Genomic DNA, 24800 nt, shown 5'->3' with positions numbered 1-24800 from the left:
GTATAGCACAATCAGATTTGCAAGATTCTGTTCTTATAGCAAATCTGAAAAAAGTATACCGTTAGTTCTGGTCTTTTTCTGGACTTGATTTACCTAGTGTTGCTGACAGAGCTTTGGGCATTTGGATTCTGAGGGGCTCGTAGACGGGTTGTAGGTCAATTCCATCAACAGACACATGGACCTACAACCCGCCTATGAACCTCTCAGAATCCAAATCAACCACACAGCCAACCAGAGATGGCACCGACCCTCAACTGACCCACGTAACTCCCACCACCACCACCAGCAGTTCACCTCTCCATGACCCTGACCTGATGTAACCTCCCTATCACAAGACTCTCGCTGATGATTCACACCTGACCCACCACAAGACCCTCCCTTGACACACCCACACCTGAAGCCCTTATAAACAGAAGAACACCGACATCCCCTAAACTCCGCTGAAGATGTTACCCAGCCTGGTAACGAAGCGTTCGGAAACCAACCCACAAGCTCGGAGAACAAACCTTCACCCTCATCCTACACCCGAACTATAGATAATTTAATTTAATTTAATTTAATTAATTCAATTTATATTTTTATTTATTTTTATTTATTTATTTTTTAAATTTTTATACTGCCCCCTCTCCCGAAGGACTCGGGGCGGTGAACAGCCAGAATTAAATAACATGCAATATAAACATTAAAATACTATAAAACAAAATTAAATTTATCTTAGGCTTCCCCCAATTTAAAAACCCCTTACCCATAAAATTCACCAATTAAAATTTTTTTAACCCAGCCCGGCTTGCTGAAATAAAAAAGTCTTCAGAGCCCAGCGGAAGGTCCGGAGGTCCGGGATCAGTCATATCCCTGGGGGTAGCTCATTCCAGAGGGTGGGTGCCCCCACAGAGAAGGCTCTTCCCCGGGGGGTCGCCAGCCGACATTGCCTGACCGACAGCACCCTGAGGAGGCCCTCTCTGTGGGAGCGTATTGGCCGGTGGGAGGTTATCGGTGGCAGAAGGTCGTCTCGTAAATAACCAGGCCCTAAGCCATGGAGCGCTTTGAAGATGAGAACCAATACCTTGAAGCGCACCCGGAAGACCACTGGAAGCCAATGCAGGAGAGATGTCACGTGGGAGCACCATGTCGCCCCCATAAGTACCCGTGCGGCCACATTCTGCACCAGTTGGAGCCTCCGAGTGCTCCTCAAGGGGAGCCCCATGTAGAGAACATTGCAGTAGTCCAGGCGGGAAGTGACGAGGGCATGAGTGACCGTGCATAAGGAGTCCCGATCCAGAAAGGGGTGCAACTGGCGTATCAGGCGAACCTGATAGAAAGCCCCCCTGGCCACGGCCGTCATATGCTCTTCTAAAGACAGCCGTGCATCCAGGAGGACACCCAAGTTACGCGCCCTCTCCGTGGGGGCTAATGTCTCACCCCCAGTAGTCAGCGATGGCACCAGCTGACTATATCGGGACGCCGGCAACCACAGCCACTCAGTCTTGAAGGAGTTGAATCGGAGCCTGTTCCTCCCCATATGCCGCCCCTCTCCGAAGACTCAGGTATTTGCCACTATTGCAAAAGAACATATCACTCCATCCAAGTCCTGCCACAGGTCATCTGCAAGAGTGACTGATGCAGTTCGTATTCCATGCCCAGGGAATCTTCCCTTAATGCTCTCATGATTGCCAGCTTAATTCGTTAGGATTTTTGAGAAGATACAGATATTTGTAAATGTAGCTCGTCTTCCCAGTTTATGGCATCTGTTTCCTTTGAACAAAATACTCTGAGGTTAAAACTGCACCTCACGCCTTGACTGGATTAGAAGGTTCCCACAACACCTAGACCACGAAAAGACCCCATTACCTGTATTATGTGAATCTTCTATTGAGCAGGATTTTTTTCCTGCCTCCCTCTCTGTTTGCAAGCTCTGTACCTGATCATCAGTGCCAAGAACTGAAGGGAGCAGCCATGATTTGGAGATGATCGTCCAAAAAAATGTTCCATTTCATCTGAAAAATTTAATCTGCCCTGTTTCCAAAAATAAATTGTGGAAGTATGAATTACATTTTTCACGCTCAATTTTGTTTTAACATAGCTTCTCTGTTTTCTTTCATGACATTCTCCCTGCCTACTTATGATTCAGGAGCTTCAACAGCTGAGAAACCAAAAGGGGCTGCAGCAGCAACCAGATGATGAATATGAGGAAACCCGTCAAAAGGTGCAGGTAACAAAGACAATGGAGGGTGAGAAATGGTTATGGAAAAAGTCCAAGGGAGGACATGGCAAAATACCTGTATGGGGTGGTTTCTTTGCCACCAAGCAGCTTGGGTTGTGAACAATTCTGATGTGATTCATTTCTTTGTTTCTTCCTGGTTTTCTTTCCTGTCAACCCAAAGGTGCTTTTTCAAGAGGCAACTGGACTTTCTGGTTTTCCTTTGAAGATGTTTCACTTCTCATCCAAGAAGCTTCTTCAGGTCTGACTGGATGGTGGGGAATGGAAAGATTTATACTTCTTGCAGACAGCTGGTCATTTGCATTCTTTTAGAGAGTTGTTAAGGCTCTCTTATTATTGGAGGTTTATCTGTGTCATCGGGGTCTACTGTGTTGTAGATAATGTGCATAAACCACGTTGCTCAGTTTGTGTCTGGGTGTTTTATCCTTCGGGTGGACAAGCTTCTGCATTAGCTTGTCCACCCCAAGGATAAAACATCCAGACACATACTGAGCAACGTGGTATATGCAATACGATGCAGTGAGCCATGTGCAGATCTGTACATTGGGGAAACAAAACAACCACTTCATAAACGCATGGCACAACATAGGAGAACAAAACCATCAGGAGTAGATTCAGCAATCCCTCCATCTGCATTTAAAAGACAAATGCCACTCTTTTGAAGACAGCAAAGTCCACATTTTGGACAGAGAGGATTGCTGGTTTGAAAGGGGAGGGGTCAAAGAGGCCATCTATGTCAAAATTGAAACAGCCCTCTATCAACAGAGGGTGAGGGATATGACATCATCTATCTGCACTATTCTGGTGACCCGGAGGACACAGATAAATCTCCCAACGACTTGCTAAAAGGATGCAGATGACCAGCTGTCTGCAAGGAATATAAATCCTTCCATTCCCCACCATCCAGTCAGAGCTGAAGAAGCTTCTTGGATGAAAAGTGAAACGTTTTCAAAGAAAAACCAGAAAGTCCAGTTGCCTCTTGGAAAAAGCACCTTTGGGACAACCATGACCTGGATGACTGAGAATCTCCATAGACTTTTCTCTCTACCTTCTGGTTTACGTTATTTGTCTGAATCATAGCTTATGAATATTTGAAGCTGCCTTATGCCAGATCAGATGCCTGTAGCCCAGAATGACCAGTACCCACAACTTTGCATGGGTTCCCACAGGGAAAACTTTTCTCACTTCTACTGTAGCAGAAATCCTTTTATATAGGAGATGCCCGGGGGGGGAAGTCTGCCTAAGAAGCTCAGGTTCCTTTTCAAAGAGTGCCCAAGCCAGGCCTTTCCAAGCTCATGAATATTTGATTTCCAATCAAATATTGGACTCTTCCTTTTTCTTTCCGTAGGACCTAGAGAGACAGAACACAGAGCTGGAGCGACGCTTGCATTTGGCCGAACAGTCTCTCTCGGAGACCCTTTCTGAACGGGAGAAGATGTACCAGGAGGTAGCCAAATTGGCAGAGATCATGGACATGAAAATCTTCGAGCTGAGTGAGCTCAGACAAGACTTGGCTAAACTTGTGGAGAGCAACTAAAGCAGGAAACGGAAGAAGAACCAACCCTCCTTTAACCCTGGCTTGGTGTGCTCGGGCGATCAGCATGGAGATGAAGTGAAGACTTGCTTGACTTGTCCAGTGGTCGCATCCTTTCTCCTCTCTGGACATCTTGGGAGAAGCGAGTCTAGAGGAGGTAGCGGCTGGAGAGGGACCTCCAAGCCAATTTCTCCAGCCTTATTTTCCTTTCAGATGCTTCCATTTCTATAAACCGTGATGTGTTTTTTGCCTATCCTGAGGCAGTACGATGGGTTTTTTCCACCCCGGTAGTTTTTGATAGAGAACTTTTCACTCTTCCCCTCGGCCATCCTAAGGAACCGATGGCCGAGTCAAAATCCCCCTATTGTTCCCTGTAACCCTGGTGTTGTGTTTTTAGCAAGACTGCTTTTTATAGATGACTCAACGCTTCCGTCAAGCTTTGCAGTCAAGCACTCCTAGAGAATCCATTTTGGGAAGAAATCTTGAGAAAGGACGATTCTTCTTTTCTCTTCTTCTTTTATTATATGTATTGTGGGGAGGGCTGTTTGTTTTTAATCTCAAAATCAGCACTGAATATTTTTTAGCAAATCTGCAAACTATGATATTCCGCTGAAAAAAAAACTGGAAAAAAAAAGAAAGGCAAGAGTGGGAGGGTGTGAAGAGAAAAAGGTGATCCCTAGGAGTGGGGAGGTACAAGCTGGACCATTTCTCAGTTGGACAGCTGCCAAACGCTGATGAATTAGGATAGACTAAACCTTTCTTTCTTTTTTGTCTGGCAAAGCAATGCAATTCAGCACCAAGCAACAGATCCAGAAATGGGGGAAAGTGTGGGAGTTTGTAGGAACACAAGTTCTAGCATGCACCCCTGTTACTTAGCTTCCTTCAACCTGGCACCATGGTGGCCAGGAAAGACGGGAGGTGAATTCCAACATAGTTAGAGAGTACCTGGTTCGGAAAGGTGTCCCTTGATTTAATTCCCCTTTCCTTGTCTTTGTTAGCCCAAGCGCGAGGCTTGAGAGAGGAAGCTAACATGTCATGTCACTCAGAGAATTATCTTAGGGGATCAGCCCTGGATTTGTTTGGAGCTAAAGTCTTTCTCTCCAGTGAGCCACTATAGCTTCCTTAGGAATCGACTGATCTTTTCCTGTTCTGAATTAGAACTCTATAGAAAGACCGCATAGGAAGGTGCACTCTATAGCAGGGGTCTCCAACCTTGGCAACTTTAAGACTTGTGGACTTCAACTCCCAGAGTTCCTCAGCCAGCAAAGCTGGCTGAGGAACTCTGGGAGTTGAAGTCCACAAGTCTTAAAGTTGCCAAGGTTGGAGATCCCTACTCTATAGCACTCCCATGTCTGCCATAAATTTGTATTTTCAGGCCTTGCAACCCTCTGGGGATGGAAAATGAGGCAGAAAGGGGCGTGGTGAATCTATGCTCTATTGTCACCAACTTCATGGCACCACGAGTTAGTCCTTTTTTTCCTTTTTCACTCCCAAAAGCAAGACAACGGGATGGGAAGCAGCCTCCAGCTTCTTTGGCAGCAACTGAGCCAGAGCTAAGAATGGCTATTGACCTGACATGCATCCCAGATTGTGTCCTAGTGGCACATAAAAGGCAGGCAGCTGGCCAGGGAAGGAGATGACTGGGTTAGCCACGGCAAACGGTCTACATCTGAGCATGAGACATAAAGGGCCTTTGAGAATCCAGCATGCTTCTGGAAAGGTAGCAGCAGCTGCAGCAGCAGCTTGTTAAAAGATCCCTTGGAACAGGCTGAGCATTGATTCCAGAGATGTGATCTGAAAAGAGAAGAAAATTCAAATCTCACCCTGCTGTCTCCCCCCCCCTCTCAATTTCTCTCCCCCCCCTTCTCAAGAACCCAAGTCTCTGAGCTTAGTTGCGATAAGGTTCTTCTGTTCATTTGGGTACTGTTTGCAGTTTGATAACATGGTTAATAACGGTGTTAGTGAAAAAATTTTTATTGATATTTTCTCTCACTTCGGTTTAGTGCTATATGGTTGGAACAATAACCCAAGAAGTGATTTGTATGGACAAAACCTTTGTGTGACTCTCTTGAATTTCTTCACGGTTTCAACAGGCAAAGTGAAATCCCGCGGGGAAGGCTGACAAGCTTTGTTCTAAATTTAACTTTCCATTGTAAGATTCTAGCACTTTTGATTTTTAACGTAAGAGCGAGAACATAAGAAGAATCTCATTGGATCTGTCCTGCCCGTTGCACCCAGCATCGGTTTCCAGTGTTTGGCTGAACAGTTTATAAGGATGAGATGGGACAGTCAGTTTGTCCCTTGCAATCAGTAATAAGGTACGTTACTTCTAACACTGGAGATTCTAGTTAATATCTAATGTACTATATGTACATTTCAGGGGTGAAATGCTCCCGGTTCGGACCAGATTGCCCGATCCGGTAGCAATGGCGACAGGTGGTTCAGAGAACCGATAGCAAAAATCCCTGCCCCCCCCCACATGCCCAGATTGCACGCCACAGCTGATCACCTGCCCCTCACACGCTGTTATACTTACCACCACGTAAGTATAAATGCAAGTAACCTTGCATTTGGTGCGTGGTGCACACTGTGCCAGCGAACCAATAGTAAACCGGTTCAGATTTCATCACTGATACATTTCAGTGGTCGGTTCCTCCCAGTTTGGCCCAGTTCCGCCGAGCCGGTAGCGGTGACGATATGATGTCACCGAACCGATTCTAAATAATTGTCACATGACCATCAAGCCACGCCCACAAAATAAGCCACACCCACAGAACCGGTAGTAAAAAAATTTAGAACCCCTGATACATTTGTTTGTAATCTTACTAAATCAACTAACTAAGACTTTTCATTTGGAATCTGATTATATATTGAGAGAGAGAGAAATTAAGTGATTCCCAGTGAAATCTGCAAACGTTGGCAGGTTGAATAATGGATTTATCATCAAAGGCTGGACGTAGAATCCCTCATGTTGTTGCCTTCCTATTATTAGTAGAAAAAGTAGATACTGTCATAATTACATCTAAACAGCTGGACCCAGAATTCAAAGCTTAAGAATACATTTGAACCTGCGGATTGTCCTTAAGGATCCTGATTCATGTTTGATGGAGTGTTAATAAGACGGTCCAAGTCTCACATTTTTTTTCTTTGCCTTCCCCCCCCCTCCCCCCCCCTTTTCATGGCAGAAATTTAACTGAAATGTTGGTTTGATCTCAGCTGCTCTTGCTTAACGCTACAGGGCTGATTGTGATAGAATTTGGAATAACCTCCCAAGTGAACCTGTACATGCCCAGGTAAATTGAAACCCCAGTCACAGCAAGCTTATAGCTCGGTGATGAAGGAAAGGAACAGGTAACTTTGCAGGTTTTTTCCAACTTCTTTTAACAGTTTCCTTCCACTTGGATGGAGTTGGAGCATCTCAACAAGACCTGAGATGGGAAAAAGATAGGCCTTTTCTTTCCAGAGGCTTTCTTGTCCTTCCCTGTACGTTAACTCTTGTGTTAAGATCAAAGCTAACCTTACGGCCGTTTTGCTTCTCTGGGATCAAGTCAGGATGATTCCCCGATGCCCCTGATTGTGCTCATTGTCCTGCACTATTAGGGACAGCGCAGCTCCTTCTACTGTCCTTGAAGGCACCAACATGGATCAGGACACAAACAGCACTCATGGGACCCAGACGGCTCCATCGGCTCGTTGCAGGGTTGGCAGTCCATGGAGATTTTACTGATTTTCGTCCGAAAAGGGATCAGTGATGCTCTTAACATCACAAGGGGGGGGAAAAATACTCACTTGCTAAAAGAACAAAACCGAAGTAACCCCGTGCAAAACGCTGCAGAAAGGCTGCGCTCTGCTAGAGTAGGGGCACGGGGTCAAATCATGCAGCAGGGCTATTTCAAGCCATTTCGTGCCCCACCTCTCTGCCACTGGAGGGGCTCTCCTTCCTTTCCTGGTTACAGCCAGTCCTGAACGGGAAGGATCTTTCAATGCAAAGGAGGTTTTTTTTTTTAACTGAAAGGGGACACTGCATTAATGGGACCAATTCGAATTCAATTCAGTTCAAATCTTTATTGTCAGCGCACAACATATGTACCATGAGATTGGTTGAGCTCCCTCAGTGCACCCGCCCCCAACACAATACAACTCACAGTGAAGACAGAAAATCCCTAACCCAATAAACCATATCAACAAAACACCCAGTCCTATTGCACCGGTGTGAACATGTTACGCATTGCACCGGCCCTGCAGTCCAACATACTACATACTTACAATGTTATTTCTCATTCAGCCCATGGATAAAAATTATTCCTCAGCCCGTTTGTGCGGCTGGCTATACTTCTGTATCTCCTTCCTGATGGTAGGAAGGTAAAGACGTGACCAGTAGTGAGAGTCATCCCTGAGAATTATCCTCATTCTTCTAAGGCAGTGATGGCTAACCTTTTTGCCATCGCGTGCTAAAAGTGGGGGGAGCATGGGGAGGTCACCCACGTGTGTGCCCACACCCATTTTTTAAAAAAAAAAATTTTATTTGATTTATATGCCGCCCTTCTCCGGAGACTCAGGGCGGCTTACAATGCGTTAAGCAATAGCCTTCATACTTTTGTATATTTATACAAAGTCAGCTTATTGCCCCCACAAACTGGGTCCTCATTTAACCTACCTTAGAAAGGATGGAAGGCTGAGTCAACCTTGAGTCTGGTGAGATTTGAACTTGCAGTAATTGCAGGCAGCTGTGTTAATAACAGGGTGCTTTAAACCACTGTACTACTAAGGCTCCTCCCCACCCATAATTCAATGCACCCCAACCCTGCACATGTGCACGCGTCCCCTCCCCACTTTTAGCACGTGATGGCCCGGTGGGCCCGGTAGGTCTGTTTTTCACCCTCCCCAGGCGCCAGACGGTTTCTAGGAGCCTTGGGAGGGCGAAAATGACCTTTCCCACCCCTCTGGAGGCCCTCCGGAGGCCGGAAACAGCCCATTTCCCAACTTCTGGTGGGACCAAAAGGCCCAAAAATCAGCTGGCTGGCACACAGATACATGCTGGAGCTGAGCTACGGCAACGCTTGCGTGCCCACTGATACGGCTCTGTGTGCCACCTGTGGCACCCGTGCCATGGGTTCGCCATCACGGTTCTAAGGCAACGAGCCCTAGCAATGTCATCTAGTGGTATCAGGGGGCAGCCCACGATGTTTTGTGCTGTACTCGTCACCCTCTGTAAAGTTTTTCTATCCGCGGCTGTCAGACCAGCATGCCATACCGTGATGCAATAAGTGAGGACACTTTCTATGGTGGACCGGTAAAAGGAGGTCATCAGTTGTTCCACCCTGTTTTTACCCAAGACCCTAAGGAAATGGAGTCTCTGTTGGGCCTTCTTGGCTACCTGGATCGTGTTGTTTTTCCAGGTGAGGTCTTCGCTGAGATGGATTCCCAAGACTCCCATAAAATCACAGCTTGACAAACAAGCTCTTTCTCAGAAAAGCCATCCTGTCTCCCTTTGCCTGTCCCTCGTTCTGATGGTCCAGGCAGCAGAGATGGAGCTATGGAGGGGAGGGGAGGGGAGGGGAAAGGATGAATCTGCTGAGAAAGTGAATTGTTCAATTACTCATGAAAGAGAATGTAGCAGCTAAAGAAGGCACTCAACCACTGCAAACCAGTGAGGGATCATAGACCCCATTTTGCCCCCCACTAGAAAAGATGGCAGAACCCCCCACTGTGCCTTTCTGTAAAGCAGTCCTTCACATCCATTACAGTCATATAAAGCCTGTAACTCGGAGACCTTGGTTAGTCTTTCAGTCCTTTCAATCTTCCTTCCTTGGGATTATTTTCTTGTTCATTTCGGTCAAACCCAGTCCTGTTTGTCTATTATCTTATTTATTTATTTGATCAAATTTGTATACCGCCCTACTCCCGAAGGACTCAGGGCGGTGAACAGGCACAAAATAAAACACATAGATACGAAAGTTAAGAGCAGAATTAAAACCAAATTAAATTTTTAAGCCCAAGACAATTTAAAACATCCCAAAATTTTAAAACAAATTTAAAATTTAAATTTAAATTAAAAAATTAAAAGGGGGAAAGGTCAGGCCGGGCCTGCTTGCTGAAATAGAAAGGTCTTTAGAGCGCGGCGGAAAGTGCATCTTAAGAGTGATAAGGATTCCCTCCATGTGTTCATCTGACATTGTTTTCTCAGCAAGTTGCCAAGTTTTGGATCCAGCATAAGAGTCTCTTGGCTCCTCATTCAAAGCTTTGTTCTTGTCCAGCGAAAGGCTGTTAATTGACTATTTTTGTAACATGAATGACTGGGGACAATTCCAAACATCTCTCTTAAGCTGCTTGTCTCTCTACTGCTGCTGCTGCTGCTGGCTGGAAAGGAAGGGAGCTTGAGAAATGGCTGTTCAGATGTCAAGCTTTGACAATAATGCTGTTCTGTCCAGATGCTGGTTCCCCAATTGTTGGATTCTGCTCCTGCTTCGCTTAACAACAGGGGTCTCCAACCTTGGCAACTTTATGACTTGTGGACTGGCTGAGGAATTCTGGGAGTTGAAGTCCACAAGTCGTAAAGTTGTCAAAGTTGGAGACCTCTGACCTACAACATCTATGCTAGAAAAGCAAGCACTAATCACTTTCAGCAGTTCCAAGAAGGTTCCACACCCATTTGCACTCTTAATTCAGGTGACTCTGAGGGTAGAGATAACCCCTCAAGTGGCCTCAATGACCCTGAGTGCTAATGAACAGCTGACTGGAAGAATATAAATCCTTCTATTTCCCACCAGTTACCGTATTTTTCAAAGTATAAGACGCACCTTTTTCCCCCAACAAAGAAGGTGAAAATCTGGGTGCAACTTATACTCTCAATGTAACCCTGCCCAGCCTCTCAAATGGAGGTTTCAGAGGCTGAAAAAAGCCTCTGAAACGAAGCTTCAGAAAAAAAGCCTATGAAATGAAGCGTCAGAAAAAAAGCCTCCGAAATGGAGCGTCAGAAAAAAAGCCTCTGAAACGGAGCTTCAGAAAAAAAGCCTCCGAAATGGAGCGTCAGAAAAAAAGCCTCCGAAATGGAGCTTCAGAAAAAAAGCCTCTGAAACGGAGCTTCAGAAAAAAAGCCTCCGAAATGGAGCGTCAGAAAAAAAGCCTCCGAAATGGAGCTTCAGAAAAAAAGCCTCTGAAACAGAGGTTTCAGAGGCTGAAAAAAAACCAAGGCACAGAGCTCACAACCAACGAACCTGTTGCTAAAATTCACCTCACCAGGGAACAGCTGATTGGGGGTATTCTGGGAGGCCGATCCACCTGTCTGAAAAATACGATAGTTAGAATGGAAGAAGCTTCTTGGATGAGAAGCGAAATGTCTTCAAAGAAAAACCAGAAAGTCCAGTTGCCTCTTGGAAAAGCACCTTTGGGTCAAGCTTCTTCTTTTCATTGGATCAATTTCAAAAAAAAAGGAAAGGAAATATCTGCCATTTCATTGCTGCATCAGCAGACTGGTTAAAAAAAAAACAACCCAAAATTTCTCCCTTGTTCACTGGTGGGCTGATTGAGCACTCCTTCCCCCCAAATGTTAGTTATTTCAGTCGTCCAGCGACCCAGAACAAAATGGTCATGGAGGGCAATGGTCGGTATCTAGAACAGGGATGTCCAAACTTGGAACTTTTAAGACCTGTGGATTTCAACTCCCAGAATTCCCCAGCCAACTTGCTGGGAATTGAAGTCTACAGGTCTTAAAATTACCAAGGTTGGACATCCCTGAATCTTGAAGGAAGGGAGAATGCCCACGAGAGCACCCATTGGCTGATTGAAAAGGAGGCTTCTCCTACAACAAATTTAAATACAGCATACAGCCCATAACATTTTTTTTTAAAATTTGATTTATATGCCGCCCTTCTCTGGAGACTCAGGGCAGCTTACAATGCGCTAAGCAATAGCCTTCATCCTTTTGTATATTTATACAAAGTCAGCTTATTGCCCCGACAACTGGGTCCTCAATTTACCTACCTTAGAAAGGATGGAAGGCTGAGTCAACCTTGAGCCTGGCGAGATTCGAACCTGCAGTAATTGCAGGCAGCTGGTCTTAATAACCAGCTTAATAACAGGGTACCTTAGACCACTGTACTACCAAGGCTCATAACATTACTTCTTGTGCTGGCAGAAGACGAAAAACACTACTTTTGACACAGCAAGAAAAAAAATAGAAGTTGCCTTCACAGCAGACCAGGAATGGATTGAGGGTTTATTTCCTCCACAATCAGGAAATGGACAACATTTTAGATAACTAGGCAGGTCCCATAGTTCCCATTCTTTACTCCCTCAGTTCACACTGTACATGGATGAGAAGATGGGGATGAAAACTTAAAATGAGCAGCAAGATGAAGTTCCCAGAGCTACTTCGTTTTTGTGGGGCTGTTCTAGGACTTTGTGCTAGCTGATTTTAGCTGTTCACATGTTACCTGCTCCTGACCCATTTAAACCTGTCATATCAATAGAGTTTTCAGTGGTTTTCAGACCAACTGCATTTCTGTTGGATGGTGTTCTTTGTAGTCTATAATTTCCAATATGCTCGTTTAAATATCGTAGGATCTCCATAAATTAGGATGAATTATATCCACAGCCAGAATTCCCATTTACGGCTTTAAAGGTCAATACCAGCAATTTAAATTGTGCTTAGTAAGCAACTGGCAACTGTTCAGATCTTTCTAATGGGCAGCATTTGACCTCAAGTCACAGCCTAGGTTTCTGTGACTTTATAACTTCTGGATCCTTTTAAGAGAAGCCCTGCATAAAACACATTGCATTGGTCAAGTTGGATGTAACCAAGCTGTGGACAACGATTGCCAATCTAATCAGTTGGCCTGTTAGGCGCAATTATGCAACTCCAGCTGTTGACCATCTGAGTACAAACCAGTGGTGAAATCAAAATTTTTTACTACCGGTTCTGTGGGCTTGATTTGGTGGGTGTGACAGGGGAAGGATACTGCAAAATCTCTATTCCCACCCCACTCCAGGAGAAGGATATTGCAAAATCACCATTCCCACCCACGGGGGCCAGCCAGAGGTGGTATTTGCTGGTTCTCCGAACTACTCAAAATTTCCACTACCAGTTCTCCAGAACATGTCAGAACCTGCTGGATTTCACCCCTGGTACAAACTCTGGATCATGGAGCACCCCCAAATAGCAAACATCCTGTTTTGGGGCAAGGAACCCTAAAGGTTTAACCCCAGTTTACAGGTCCAGATTTATTAAGAGCATCTGTATTGTCTTGAGTTTTATTTTTATTTTCCTTTATCCACTAATCTCGATCTTTTTGTTATCCTTTATAACTGCTGGCAACAGTCTAGCTTCTTGGATTTTTCTTTCCTCTCATTTATTTTTGGGGAGTTTTCCTTAAGAACATGAATTGCAGTACCGATGATTTCCCATAACTTTCTCTACCAGTTCTATTGCTTGGGATGAAGCTAAAAATAAATCTCTGGATTCCTACCCGGGTTCCTTCCACTGTATGGAAGCGGGGAACGTTGGTAAAGATTCTTCCAGGATCTCTCTGGGGTTACATAAGGATTTGGGGAGGGTCCCTTTCTCTAAGTGATTTGTTATTTTTCATTCGCTACATTATGTCTGGCTCTTCACCATCCTATGGATCATAGCATGCCAGCCCCCCCACCCCATCCGCTATTAATTCTTCCCAAACTCATGAATAAGTAACACTATTTAATCATCTCCTCCTCTGCCGTCCTCTTCTCCTTTCGCCTTCCATCTTTCCCAGGAGCAGGGCCTTTTCCAAGAAGTCTGGTAGTACAGAGCCTGGTAGTACAGTGGACTAAATCACTGTTATTAACATCTGCTGCTTGCAATTACTGCAAGTTCAAATCTCACCAGGCTCAAGGTTGACTCAGCCTTCCATCCTTTCAAAGGTAGGTAAAATGAGGACCCAGATTGTGGGGGCAATAAGCTGACTTTGTATAAATATACAAAAGTATGAAGGCTATTGCTTAACGCATTGTAAGCCGCCCTGAGTCTCCGGAAAAGGGCGGCATATAAATTAAAGCAAAAAAAAAAAAAAAGTCCTCTCTTCTCATCTGGTGGCCAAAGTATCTGAGCTTCAGCTTCAGCATCTGTCCTTCCAAAGGACTGTCAGGATTGATTTACTTCAGGATTGACTGATTTGATCTCCTTGCAGTCCAAGGGATTCTCGAGAGACTTCTCCAGCGCCACACTTTGACAGCATCAATTCTCTTAAGTGATGCTCTTGCACGAGTCCTTTCATTAATAATAGAGTTGTAGGATAAATCCCAAAGCAGTGTGGTTTTTGTGATCCACATCACCATTCAACGCAGAGGAAAAAGGCAACACTAGCAGATCTTTAAAAAAAACCCGTACACCCTCTTAAAGATCCCTGGGAGCTCTGAGCCTCGAACTGACCTTCCAGAGAGGCGAGCTGGACCTTAATTTATAAACCATGTTTAAAATGATGGTAGTTAATTCTTTACTATATCAGTCCTTTGAGCTGGGGTGGGGGGAGAAATCCCCCCCAATAACTCATTATTAATACAAATGTATTCAAAGAACTTGCTACTCTTACATTAATCATCCCCTAAGAATTTTTAAATCTATTCCAAGCACTTTGCATATATTATTTTACAGCAAATTATGCGGCAGGTCTAATGTAAATAATAATAATTATCCCAACTGTGCAGTAGATAAAAGACAAGGATTACTTGGATGGTGGTGGGACAGATTCCTGTTAAGAATTTCTAGAGTTCCTTTTGTTTTCCAAGGCACTGAAGCTAAGAAGGGTTGGAGAGGAGACCACAAGGGGATCTTGGAAGTGGAGGCTGCAGTGGGAAATTGAAGAATACCCCAGAAAGATCATTTCTGGGCTTTAATCAACATGTCTCCAAGTGTTACCCTAGACCAGGGGCTCCCAATCTTAGCATGCTGGCTGGAGAATTCTGGGAGTTGAAGTCCACACGTCTTAAAGTTGCCAAGATTGGGAACCCCTGCCCTAGACTTACAACAGCAGAAGGCCATTAAAGAAAGTGAGAATCTAGTATTTTTTATCCTCATCCTATCATCATCATCTTCTTTTAATAACCCCATAATCTATTGCGGGGTGGAGTCTGGACAATTGAATGGAGCTGAGGGTTTACTGGCCGGATGCCTTTCCTGTCACCAATGCGGAGTTATATTCAGCAGAAATATTCTCATCGCGCCCAGAGAGAGAAATATCTGCCTCTACCTAGGATCGAACTCACAGACTCCTGATTGTGAGGCAAGAGCTCCACCTGCTGCACCACTTTTTTGATTGGCACATTATTAGGCTTTACTGGAAGAGAGTAACCACCTCTGAGGATCGGGCTTTAGAGGAGGGTCTTCCTGCGAAGAGCTTTCAGTCTGATCCAGTCAGGTCACAGATAGGCCACAGTTGAATGGGTGGTAGCAAGTTCTTAACAGGGGCTTTCATTGGCATCCATTCTTAGAATGCAGTATTCAAAGCTAACTCTGCCCACAGCCAGTAGTTCAATCCTGACTGGCTCGAGGTTGATAAAATGAGGACCCAGATTATTGGGGGCAATATGCAAATAATGCTGACATTGTAAACCACCCGGAGAATGCTGTAAAGAATTACGGAGCAGTATATAAATCTAAGTGCTATTGCTATGATCGAAATTCGGACGCTCGGCAACTGGGTTCAAATTTATGACGGTTGACATGTCCCCGAGTCATGTGATCCCCTTTTGCGACCCTACTGACAAGCAAAGTCAACGGGGAAGTCAGATTCACTCAACAACCCTGTTACTAACTTAACTGCAGTGATTCACTTGTGGCAAGAAAGGTCATAAAATGGGGCAAGACTCAACAACTGTCTCGCTAGCAGCAGAAATTTGGAGCACAACTGGGATTGTAAATGGAGACTGTTTGTCGAGTGGCTGTTGCTGCTGACTTTGCTTTGCTGGCTGCTTTGCTGGCTGAGGAATTCTGGGAGTTGAAGTCCACAAGTCTTAACGTTGCCAAGGTTGGAGACCCCTGCCTTAGAGCATCCACTCTAAGCAAATGGGAAAGGCTGGCATTTTTTTGTGAGCCGTTTGTAGCAGGGGTGAACTGCTCCCGGTTCGCCCGATCCGGTAGCGATGGTGGCGGGTGGTTTGGTAGCAAAAATCGCCCGATCCGGTAGCAAAAATCCCTGCGCCCCCCATGCCCCCCTCATGCCCAGCTGAGCCACATGATCATCAGAGGCTTTTTTTTTCTTTACTTTTAAAAGCATTTTTTCGTCGGAAGAGGTTGTAGGGGAAAAAAAGCGCCTCTGATGATCGCGCCGCTCAGCTGGGATCGTCAGAGGCTTTTCAAAGCATTTTTTTCTGCAACCTCTTGGCCGAAGAGGTGGTAAAAAAAATGCTTTGAAAAGTCTCTGATGATCCCAGCTGAGTTGCCTGATCGGCAGAGGCTTTTCAAAGCATTAGAAAAAATGCTTTGAAAAGTTAAAAAAAAAAAAGTTGGCCATGCCCACCCAGTCACATTACCCTCCCACCAAGCCACACACCACAGAACCGGTGGTAACAAATTTTACATTTCACCCCTAGTTTGTAGGCTTGCCAAGGATGTTATTAGAACTGGAATTCTCACCTCGGTGGGGATTATTCTCCGATCCAACAGGGTCGGAGTTACTTGAAGCCATGTGCATTCACACAACAAGGCAAGACATGCACGTTCAGAATCAATTCAGCCCTTGGTGAATTTGAACTTTGCTAGACAAACGAATTATCCCTCCTGAAGGGGTCTCATCCAATGGCATCACAGTCCCCTCTGCTGGTGTGACTGACAGCTTTGTTTTTATTTATTTTTTTATCCTGCCTTGATTATTTTTATAAATAACTCAAATGTGACCAACATACCTAATCATTCCACCTCTTTATTTTTCCCACCACCCTGTGAGGTTGAGCTGAGAGAAAAGGGACTGGCCCAGGGGTGAAATCTAAAATTTGTTACTACCAGTTCTGTGGGCATGGCTTGGTGGGGTGGTGGTGGTGGTAATGTGACTGTGGGTGTGGCCAACTTTTTTTTTTCTTTTAAAAGCATTTTTTCTACAACTTCTTCAGCTGAAGAGGTTGCAGAAAAAAATGCTTTTAGAAGCATTTCTAACAATCAGGCAACTCAGCTGGGATCGCCAGAGGCTTTTAAAGGCATTTTTTTTTCTACAACCTCTTCGGCCAAAGAGGTTGTAGAAAAAATGCTTTTAAAAGCCTCTGGCGATCCCAGCTGAGCCGCACAATCATCAGAGGCTTTTTTTTTTACTTTTAAAAGCATTTTTTCGGCTGAAGAGGTTGTAGAAAAAATGCTTTTAAAAGTTAAAAAAACAGCCTCTGATGATCGCGTGGCTCATCTGGGCATGGGGGTGGGGGGCGCAGGGATTTTTGCTACCGGTTCTCTGAACCACCCGCCACCATCGCTACCGGATTGGGCGATCCGGTCCAAACCAGGAGCATTTCATTCTTGGACTGGCCCAAACTCACTCAGCCGGCTTTTCCATAGCTTTTGAAAGAATCACACCCATCAGGCACACATTTTTGTCCCATATTTTTTTAATCTGCCTTCCCACTTAGTTTTAAAGAGGTGAACTGGCAAGGCAGCTGTTTTGAAAAAATTCCAATTGCTTTTTTACCATATTCTCTTTCAAAACTGGAAAAGGAATGTTGGCCACCATAGATGTCCCTTGACTTTACGATCATTCCTACTTTTTTGCCTCCTATGGCAGGAAAATTCTGCATTTGCATGAAGAGCCTTGGTAGTACAGTGGTCTAAAGCACCCTGTTATTAACACAGCTGCCTGCAATTACTGCAGGTTCGAATCTTACCAGGCTCAAGGTTGACTCAGCCTTCCATCCTTTCTAAGGTAGATTAAATGAGGAACCAGTTTGTGGGGGCAATAAGCTGACTTTGTATAAATATACCAAAGTATGAAGGCTATTGCTTAACGCATTGTAAGCCGCCCTGAGTCTCTGGAGAAGGGCGGCATATAAATCAAATTAAAAAAAAAAAAGAAGCATTATATGATTGACTGGGTTTATGTGGTGGATTTAGCCTCAATGCCTGCGCTCACACCATGTACTACGTCAAATCTGGCTGAATCCAGTGACGGTTTATTCGATGCACGAATCCAAACAACGTTCTCTCATTTTCTACGCCATCCATCAGAGGCTTAATTAAGTGCAGGGTGGTTTCTTTGCCTACAACGAACGTTAAAACAGGAGGAAAGAGATGCAATTCCCTCCGGAATTCCCTTGTTGTTAATTAAGATCCCATCTGGGCCGTTTTTGCCAGGGGAGAGGAGAACATGAGAGCATGGAGAGACTGCATGCACAGATTGTCTGAGCCTCCCAGAGGAGATGCAAAGCTTGTGGCTTCATAGAAAGCGAACAACATTGCAATAGCAATAGCCCTTAGACTTATATACCACTTTACAGCCCTCTCTAAGTGGTTTACAGAGTCAGCCTCTTGCCCCCAACAATCTGGGTCCTTGTTTTACCCACCTCGGAAGGATGGAAGCCTGAGCCAACCTTGAGCCTGGTGAGATTTGAACTGTCAAATTGCAGGCAGCCGGCAGGCAGCAGAAGTAGCCTGCAGGACTGCATTCTCTCTCTTTCCTACTGATGCAAAGAGCTTTGACCCAAAGGGAACTCCTCCTGGAAAAAGGCAGAAGCAACATCAGGTACAGTAGTCCTCAACTCACAACCATTTGTTTAGTGACCGTTTGAAGTTACAACATCACTGGAAAAAAAAGGGACATTTTTCACACTTACGACTGTTGCCAGCATCCCTGTGGTCATGTGATCCAAATGTGGACATTTGTCAATTGATTCATATTTATGACGGTTGCAGTTTCCCACGCTCACGTGATCCCTTTTTGCGACCTTCTGACAAACAAAGTCAAAATCTGGGAAAGCCAGATTCACTTAGCAACTGTGTTACTAGCTTAACAACTGTGGGGATTCACTTAAGAACCGTGGCAATATTTAATATTTTAAAGAAAAAGATTAAATTTACACCACCATTTTTTTTGTTGGGAATAGTCACGGACTGTACTGTAATAGAAACTAAGTTGGTTTTGAATTTAATAACAGCTGCCAGGTTACTGGTGGCACAGTATTGGAAGAAGGAAGATCCACCTACTATTGAGGAATGGACATTAAAAGTTGTGCATTTGACAGAGATGGCAAAAATTTCATCATATCTTAAAGACCATTCAAACGAAAGATACATATCGGAATGGAGGAGATGGATTGACTATATTCAAAACAAGTATCAGACTAAGAAGATTCATATAGCTTATGAGTGAAATATTTTTAATTTTTAGCTTATGTTTATAATGTTTTGAGTCATAAGGAGTTAAAGACCTAGAAAGAATTTGAAGTCAACAATTTGTTAGCATATTTTAGTTTTATGTTTGGGAGTGCTATACCCTGTGCTTGTTCTGGGAAGTCAGGGAGGGGGGTGGAGGGATGGGGGGAGGGCAAGGGGGGAGGGAGGGGGGGAGGGGAGAAGGGTGGTGGTGGGGAAATGTTTGTATTTCCTATAAAACTTTTCAATAAAAAAAAAAGAACCGTGGCAAGAAAGATGGTGAAATGGGACAAAGCTCGCCTTGCTTAGTAACAGAAACGTAGGGCTCGATTGTGGTTGTAAATCGAGGACTACTGGTATCTCTTCAAGGAAGGTCATTCACAACTATCCGCGGACAAGGAAACCACGTGCTTGGCATGCCTCCTGCTAACTCAGCGCAAGTCTTCCCAGGGCAAATGTGGACACATAAGCCAAGAACTTCCCACTGAAACCTGATCACTCAAGGTTGCACCAGAGGACCTGGTTGACCTTCCATGAGCTCTTGATGGAGAGAGGAAAGGCTGTTCTCCTCCTCAAGGGCAGGTGTCCCTTTCCTAGCCTGAGGGACCTTACTATTTTTACACATCGTGTATCCCTAGCAGGCAGGATTTCTTCTTGGACAGACAGACCTTAGAATCTGTGGAGACTTTCACAATATTGAATAACTGTTATGGAGGGAGTGCCTGCCAAGATGGGAAAGGTCTTTCCAGATTATCAACAGCCAACAACACTGCCACCTCCCCATCTTCCAAGGCTTCGCTCCAATTTCACTTAGCTCTGGTTGGAAATTCTGCCCTAGCTCCTCCAGGGGTGCTTTCTGCAAGACTGTGAGCTCATTTAAAAAATACGTCCTGGGAAATCCCACTGGCTGTCAGATTCTAGCCTAAGAAACAGTTATCTTTACAATATACTGTATGTAGAAACCTTCAGACATGTCCTTACATGGCATTAGGTCCAGGATATTTGTCGGACCATCTGCAACCAGCAACAGCTCCCCATCGCCCGGTGCGTTCTCACAGGGAGGGCCTACTCAGGGTGCCGTCGGCTAGACAGTGTCGACTGGCGACCCCCAGGGCAGAGCTTTCTCTGTGGGTGCTCCCACCCTCCTCTGGGGCTCCGGTTGGCCCCTGACCTCTGCACCTTCCGCCGCGACTTAAAGACATGGTTGTTCAGCCTGGACTGGGTGGGGGGGGTTAACATGTATTTTAACACCCTTTTATTCGGTTATTTTATTGTTGTGAGCCGCCCTGAGTCCTGTGGAGGTAGGGCGGCATATAAATCAAATCAAATCAAATAAATAAATAAATAAAATACCTGATAAAAGAAACAACTCTGAATTTGGCTAAAATGAAAACATTGTTGAACGGGACATCAAGGAAATGTACTGGTGATAACTATAAAAGCTGTCCAGCTATCACAGGTGGGGACGAAGGATGATCAACTACTAAAGCTGGCAAAGCCCATTCCATTTCTCCAATTGTGTAGATGCTCTTTTAGTTTTTACAGCATCCTCATCTTAGGGGGTTGGGTATTTTAGAGACACAGCAAGACCTTCAACCATGAATAGAACAGAACAGAACAGAATAGAATAATAGAATAGAATAATAGAATAGAATAATAGAATAGAATAATAGAATAATAGAATAGAATAGAATAATAGAATAGAATAGAATAGAATAGAATAGAATAGAATAGAATAGAATAGAATAGAATAGAATAGAATAATAGAACAGAGTTGGAAGGGACCTTGTAGGTCATCTAGTCCAACCCCCCGCTCAAGCAGGAGACCCTACACCATTTCTGACAGATGGCAGTCCAGTCTTTTCTTGAAAACCTCCAGTGATGAAGCTCCCACAACTTCCGAAGGCAACATCTGTTCCATGGGTTGATTGCTCTCTCTGTCCAAAAATGTCTCCTTATTTCCAGGTTGAATCTCTCCTTGATTAGTTTCCATCCATTATTCCTTGTCTGGCCTTTGGGTGCTTTGGAAAATGGCTTGACACCCTCCTCTTTGTGGCAGCTGCTCAAATATTTTTTTTCGTTTGTTTTTTTGATTTGATTTATACGCCGCCCTTCTCCGGAGACTCAGGGCGGCTTACAATGCGTTAAGCAATAGCCTTCATACTTTTCTATATTTATACAAAGTCAGCTTATTGCCCCCACAATCTGGGTCCTCATTTTACCTACCTTAGAAAGGATGGAAGGCTGAGTCAACCTTGAGCCTGGTGAGATTTGAACTTGCAGTAATTGCAGACAGCGAATGTTAATAACAGTGCTTTAGTCTGCTGCGCCACCAGGGCTCTTTCTCTCTTCTCATTGGTCTTTCTCTCTTCTCATTGGATGGCCAAAGTATCTAAGCTTCAGCTTCAGCATCTGTCCTTCCAAAGGACGGTCAAGGTTGATTTCCTTTAGGATCGACTGATTTCATCTCCTTGCAGTCCAAGAGTCTTCTCCATCACAATTCAAAAGCAATCTCAGTTCAAGCGAACAGAGTAAAAAATGGAGTATTCGTAGGCTATGCCGATAACAAAGTGCCTAATAAATATGGGAAGGAGGAGAGATTTAAACCAGGCAACTTTCAACTTTTGATACTATGACACAATCACGTTTTTCAGCTCAATCCCCACCAAACGTCGCTCTATTTGAGAGGTTCCTGATTTGTGACAATTGTCAATTGCTTGTACTCTGGAAATTATTTCATGCTGTCTGAAGGAATTCCCTGTGGCCAGATCAAAACTCCCCAAACTCACAGGCAGAAAAAAAAGCACTTTCCTCCAGCATCTGTTGCTGGCTTTCCTAGAAGGAACTAAAGATCGTCTTCACACCAAGCGTCGTCTTCTCTGCCCTTGAGCACCAGGTTTCCAGCTTGTCAGGGAGACGGAATGAGTGGCGTTATAGGACTGATGTGCTGTAGTCGGGAAAAAGCAGCATCTGTCTTATCCAGATTGCCTTCAACCAGCTGTGCGAAGAGACATGGCACAGACAAATGGCAGCCAAGCCTGCAACTTCAGCAACTTTAAGATGGGTGGACTTCAACTTCCAGAATTCCCCAGCCAGCTTTGCAAAGCTGGCTGGGGAATTCTGGGAGCTGAAGTCTACCCATCTTAAAGTTGCTGAGGTTGAGAAATACTGCTCCAGGATGAACTTATGTATATATTTGTATTTATTTATTTGTCAAGCATGTATTTTATGATAGATACAAGTGTAAACATAATTATAAATACATGAAAAGGATACAAATAAAAGAAAACATTAGGACAGGGATGGTAGGTGTTAAGTATTTGCAAGCCATTGGCACATGTGTCATATTGACACCAGTGGAGGCAGAGAGTATCTCCACCCCTATGTGGAAAGGAGGGGCTTACCCTGAGTATAAAACCCCCTCCAACCTTTTCCACCTCGCTCTCTCCATCTCTCTCTTTTCATGTTTATTCCTCGTGAGTCTTGATCTCTGTTGTACATAGTTAATATGATTTATTATATGAATAAATACGTTTAAGACATTTATTTATGCATCTGCCTCTGAACTCTTCTATGCTCCTGGGTGTTTCTACGATCCCAACTCCACAGTAGGCACGCTGATGCACTTATGCACGCCCCTTACAGACCTCTTAGGAATGGGGTGAGGTCTACAGTAGACAGTCTAAGGTTAAAGTTTTGGGGATTTGGGGATGAAACCACAAAGTCAGGTAGTGCATTCCGGGCATTGACTACTCTGTTACTGATGCCGTATTTTCTGCAGTCTCGTTTGGATCGGTTTACCATGAGTTTGTATCTATTGTGTGCTCTTGTATTGTTGTGGTTGAAGCTGAAGTAGTCATTGGGTGGGAGGACATTGTAGCAGATGATTTTATGTACTATGCTTAGGTCAGACCGAAGACGGCGAAGTTCTAAGTTGTCTAAGCCCAAAATTTTGAGTCTGGTGGCATAAAGAATTTTGTTGTGAGCAGAGTAGTGGAGGACTCTTCTTGTGAAATATCTCTGGACTCATTCGGTTGTATTAATGTCCGATATGCAGTGCGGGTTCCAGACAGATGAGCTGTATTCAAGAATTGTTCTGGCAAAAGTTTTGTATGCCCCAGTTCAATATTACCGGAGGAGAAGCTACGCAAGATTAGGTTAACAATTCTTAATGCTTTTTTAACAATGCTGTTCCAACTTACACAGATCTAAATGTAAAACGCAAAGCAAGCAGCAGTTGTTTGCTGGAAGACACAAACATGGAATTTAATGTTACTCAAGAATAGAGAGAGGACTCATCTGGAGAACAGCTGAGGTTTCTAACATCAAAGATCAGCCCACTCCTTGACGCCTCTTCCAGGGTCCCCACAGCGCAGGAGTTTCTTGAAAGGAGGATTCTGACATAAGGGCCACCTGTACTGCCATCTAGTGGCAGCCACAGAACACACCTGGGATACCAATGGGGATTTTTGCACCTGGCATACATGTCTGCCAGCATATCTTTCTCTCTCTCATCTGTCTATCTCTCATCTGTCTCTATCTCATCTTTTTACGCTACCTACCTATCCTCTCTCTCGCCCACCTCCCGTCTCTATCTCTCTGTCAAATCATAAGTTTGCCCATCTCAGTGCCATTGGGTGGCATAGAACAATGAATTAAAAACAATAAATATATAAAAAAGTCATAATGAAAACTATTAAGTCACTCTTGTTGAAATATAAAAAGCACAAGGCCCCAAGAAATTAAATACAGTAATAACAATAGCATGTAGACTTATATACCGGTCCATAGTGCTTTCCTGCACACTCTGGATGATTTCCAATATCAACATATTGCCCTCTCCCACTCCCCACCAGTCTGGGTCCTGATTTTACCAATCTCGGAAGGCAGAGTCAACCTTGAGCCAGTTAGAATCGAACTCCTGGCAGTGAGCAGAGTCAGCCTGCAATACTGCATTCTAACCACTAGGCCACCAGGGCTAATATCAGACAAAAGGGATGGAGCCCGCTTAGAATTTCACCGGTCCCCTGGACCACTCAGGCCTGATGCCATAGCCAGGTTTTGGGGGTCTTTCTGAATAGTAACAAGGATGTAGCTAACTTACTTTGGGAGAGGGAAAGTGCCCTAAGGCAGGAGCCACAACAGAGAAGGCCCACCTCATGGACCCACCAAATTTAAACTCTTGGCTGACAATACCCGCAGCATGCCTTCTCTGCCAGATCTATGGGATGGATCGATGTAATTGGGAAGAGGCACCCCCCAGATTACCCAATCCCATGTCCTAAAGGGCTTTAAAAGTCAAAACCAACACCTTGAATTGAACCCGAGGTGGCACAGTGGTTAGGGCGCAGTACTGCAGCTACTTCAGCTGACTGCTAGTTCAGCAGATCAGCGGATCAAATCTCACCGGCTCAAGGTTGACTCAGCCTTCCATCCTTCCGAGGTGGGTAAAATGAGGACCCAGATTGTTGGGGGCAATATGCTATTTAGTATACTGTCTTTGGTGTAAGCCGCCCAGAGTCCTCAGAGAGTGGGCGGCATAGAAATATGATTAATAAAAAAATAATAATAAAAAAATAATAACTGGCAATCGATGCAGCTCGCAGAGGTATAACATGCTGTTCTGGGAGCGCACATAACTGTCTGTGGTATTGCATTCTTCACCAACAGACGCTTCCAGATACTCTTCGAAGGCAGTCCCACAGACAGTGCATTACAGTAGTCTAATC

The 24800-nt window shown here is 44.5% G+C and overlaps 1 protein-coding gene across 4 annotated transcripts in view; it reads left to right on the top strand.

Annotated features, from left to right (window-relative positions):
• Positions 1-5804, top strand: part of HOMER3 (homer scaffold protein 3) — a 54060-nt gene extending 48256 nt beyond the window's left edge. For 2 of the 4 annotated variants that reach the window (XM_034422602.3, XM_034422604.3), the window contains 2 exons: positions 2129-2209; positions 3567-5804. In XM_034422602.3, coding sequence (XP_034278493.1) covers positions 2129-2209; positions 3567-3755 — 270 coding nt within the window. In that variant the 3' untranslated portion in view covers positions 3756-5804. The remainder of the gene's footprint in view (positions 1-2128; positions 2210-3566) is intronic. The other 2 variants (XM_034422603.3, XM_087877085.1) reach the window with 1 other exon arrangement.
• The last annotated feature ends 18996 nt before the right edge of the window (positions 5805-24800 follow it).

This window comes from Pantherophis guttatus, chromosome 1, assembly GCF_059756535.1.
Source record: "Pantherophis guttatus breed Tessera chromosome 1, ASM5975653v1, whole genome shotgun sequence".
Taxonomy (NCBI): Eukaryota; Metazoa; Chordata; class Lepidosauria; order Squamata; family Colubridae; genus Pantherophis; species Pantherophis guttatus.
This window is presented reverse-complemented; position numbering and strand designations above follow the sequence as displayed.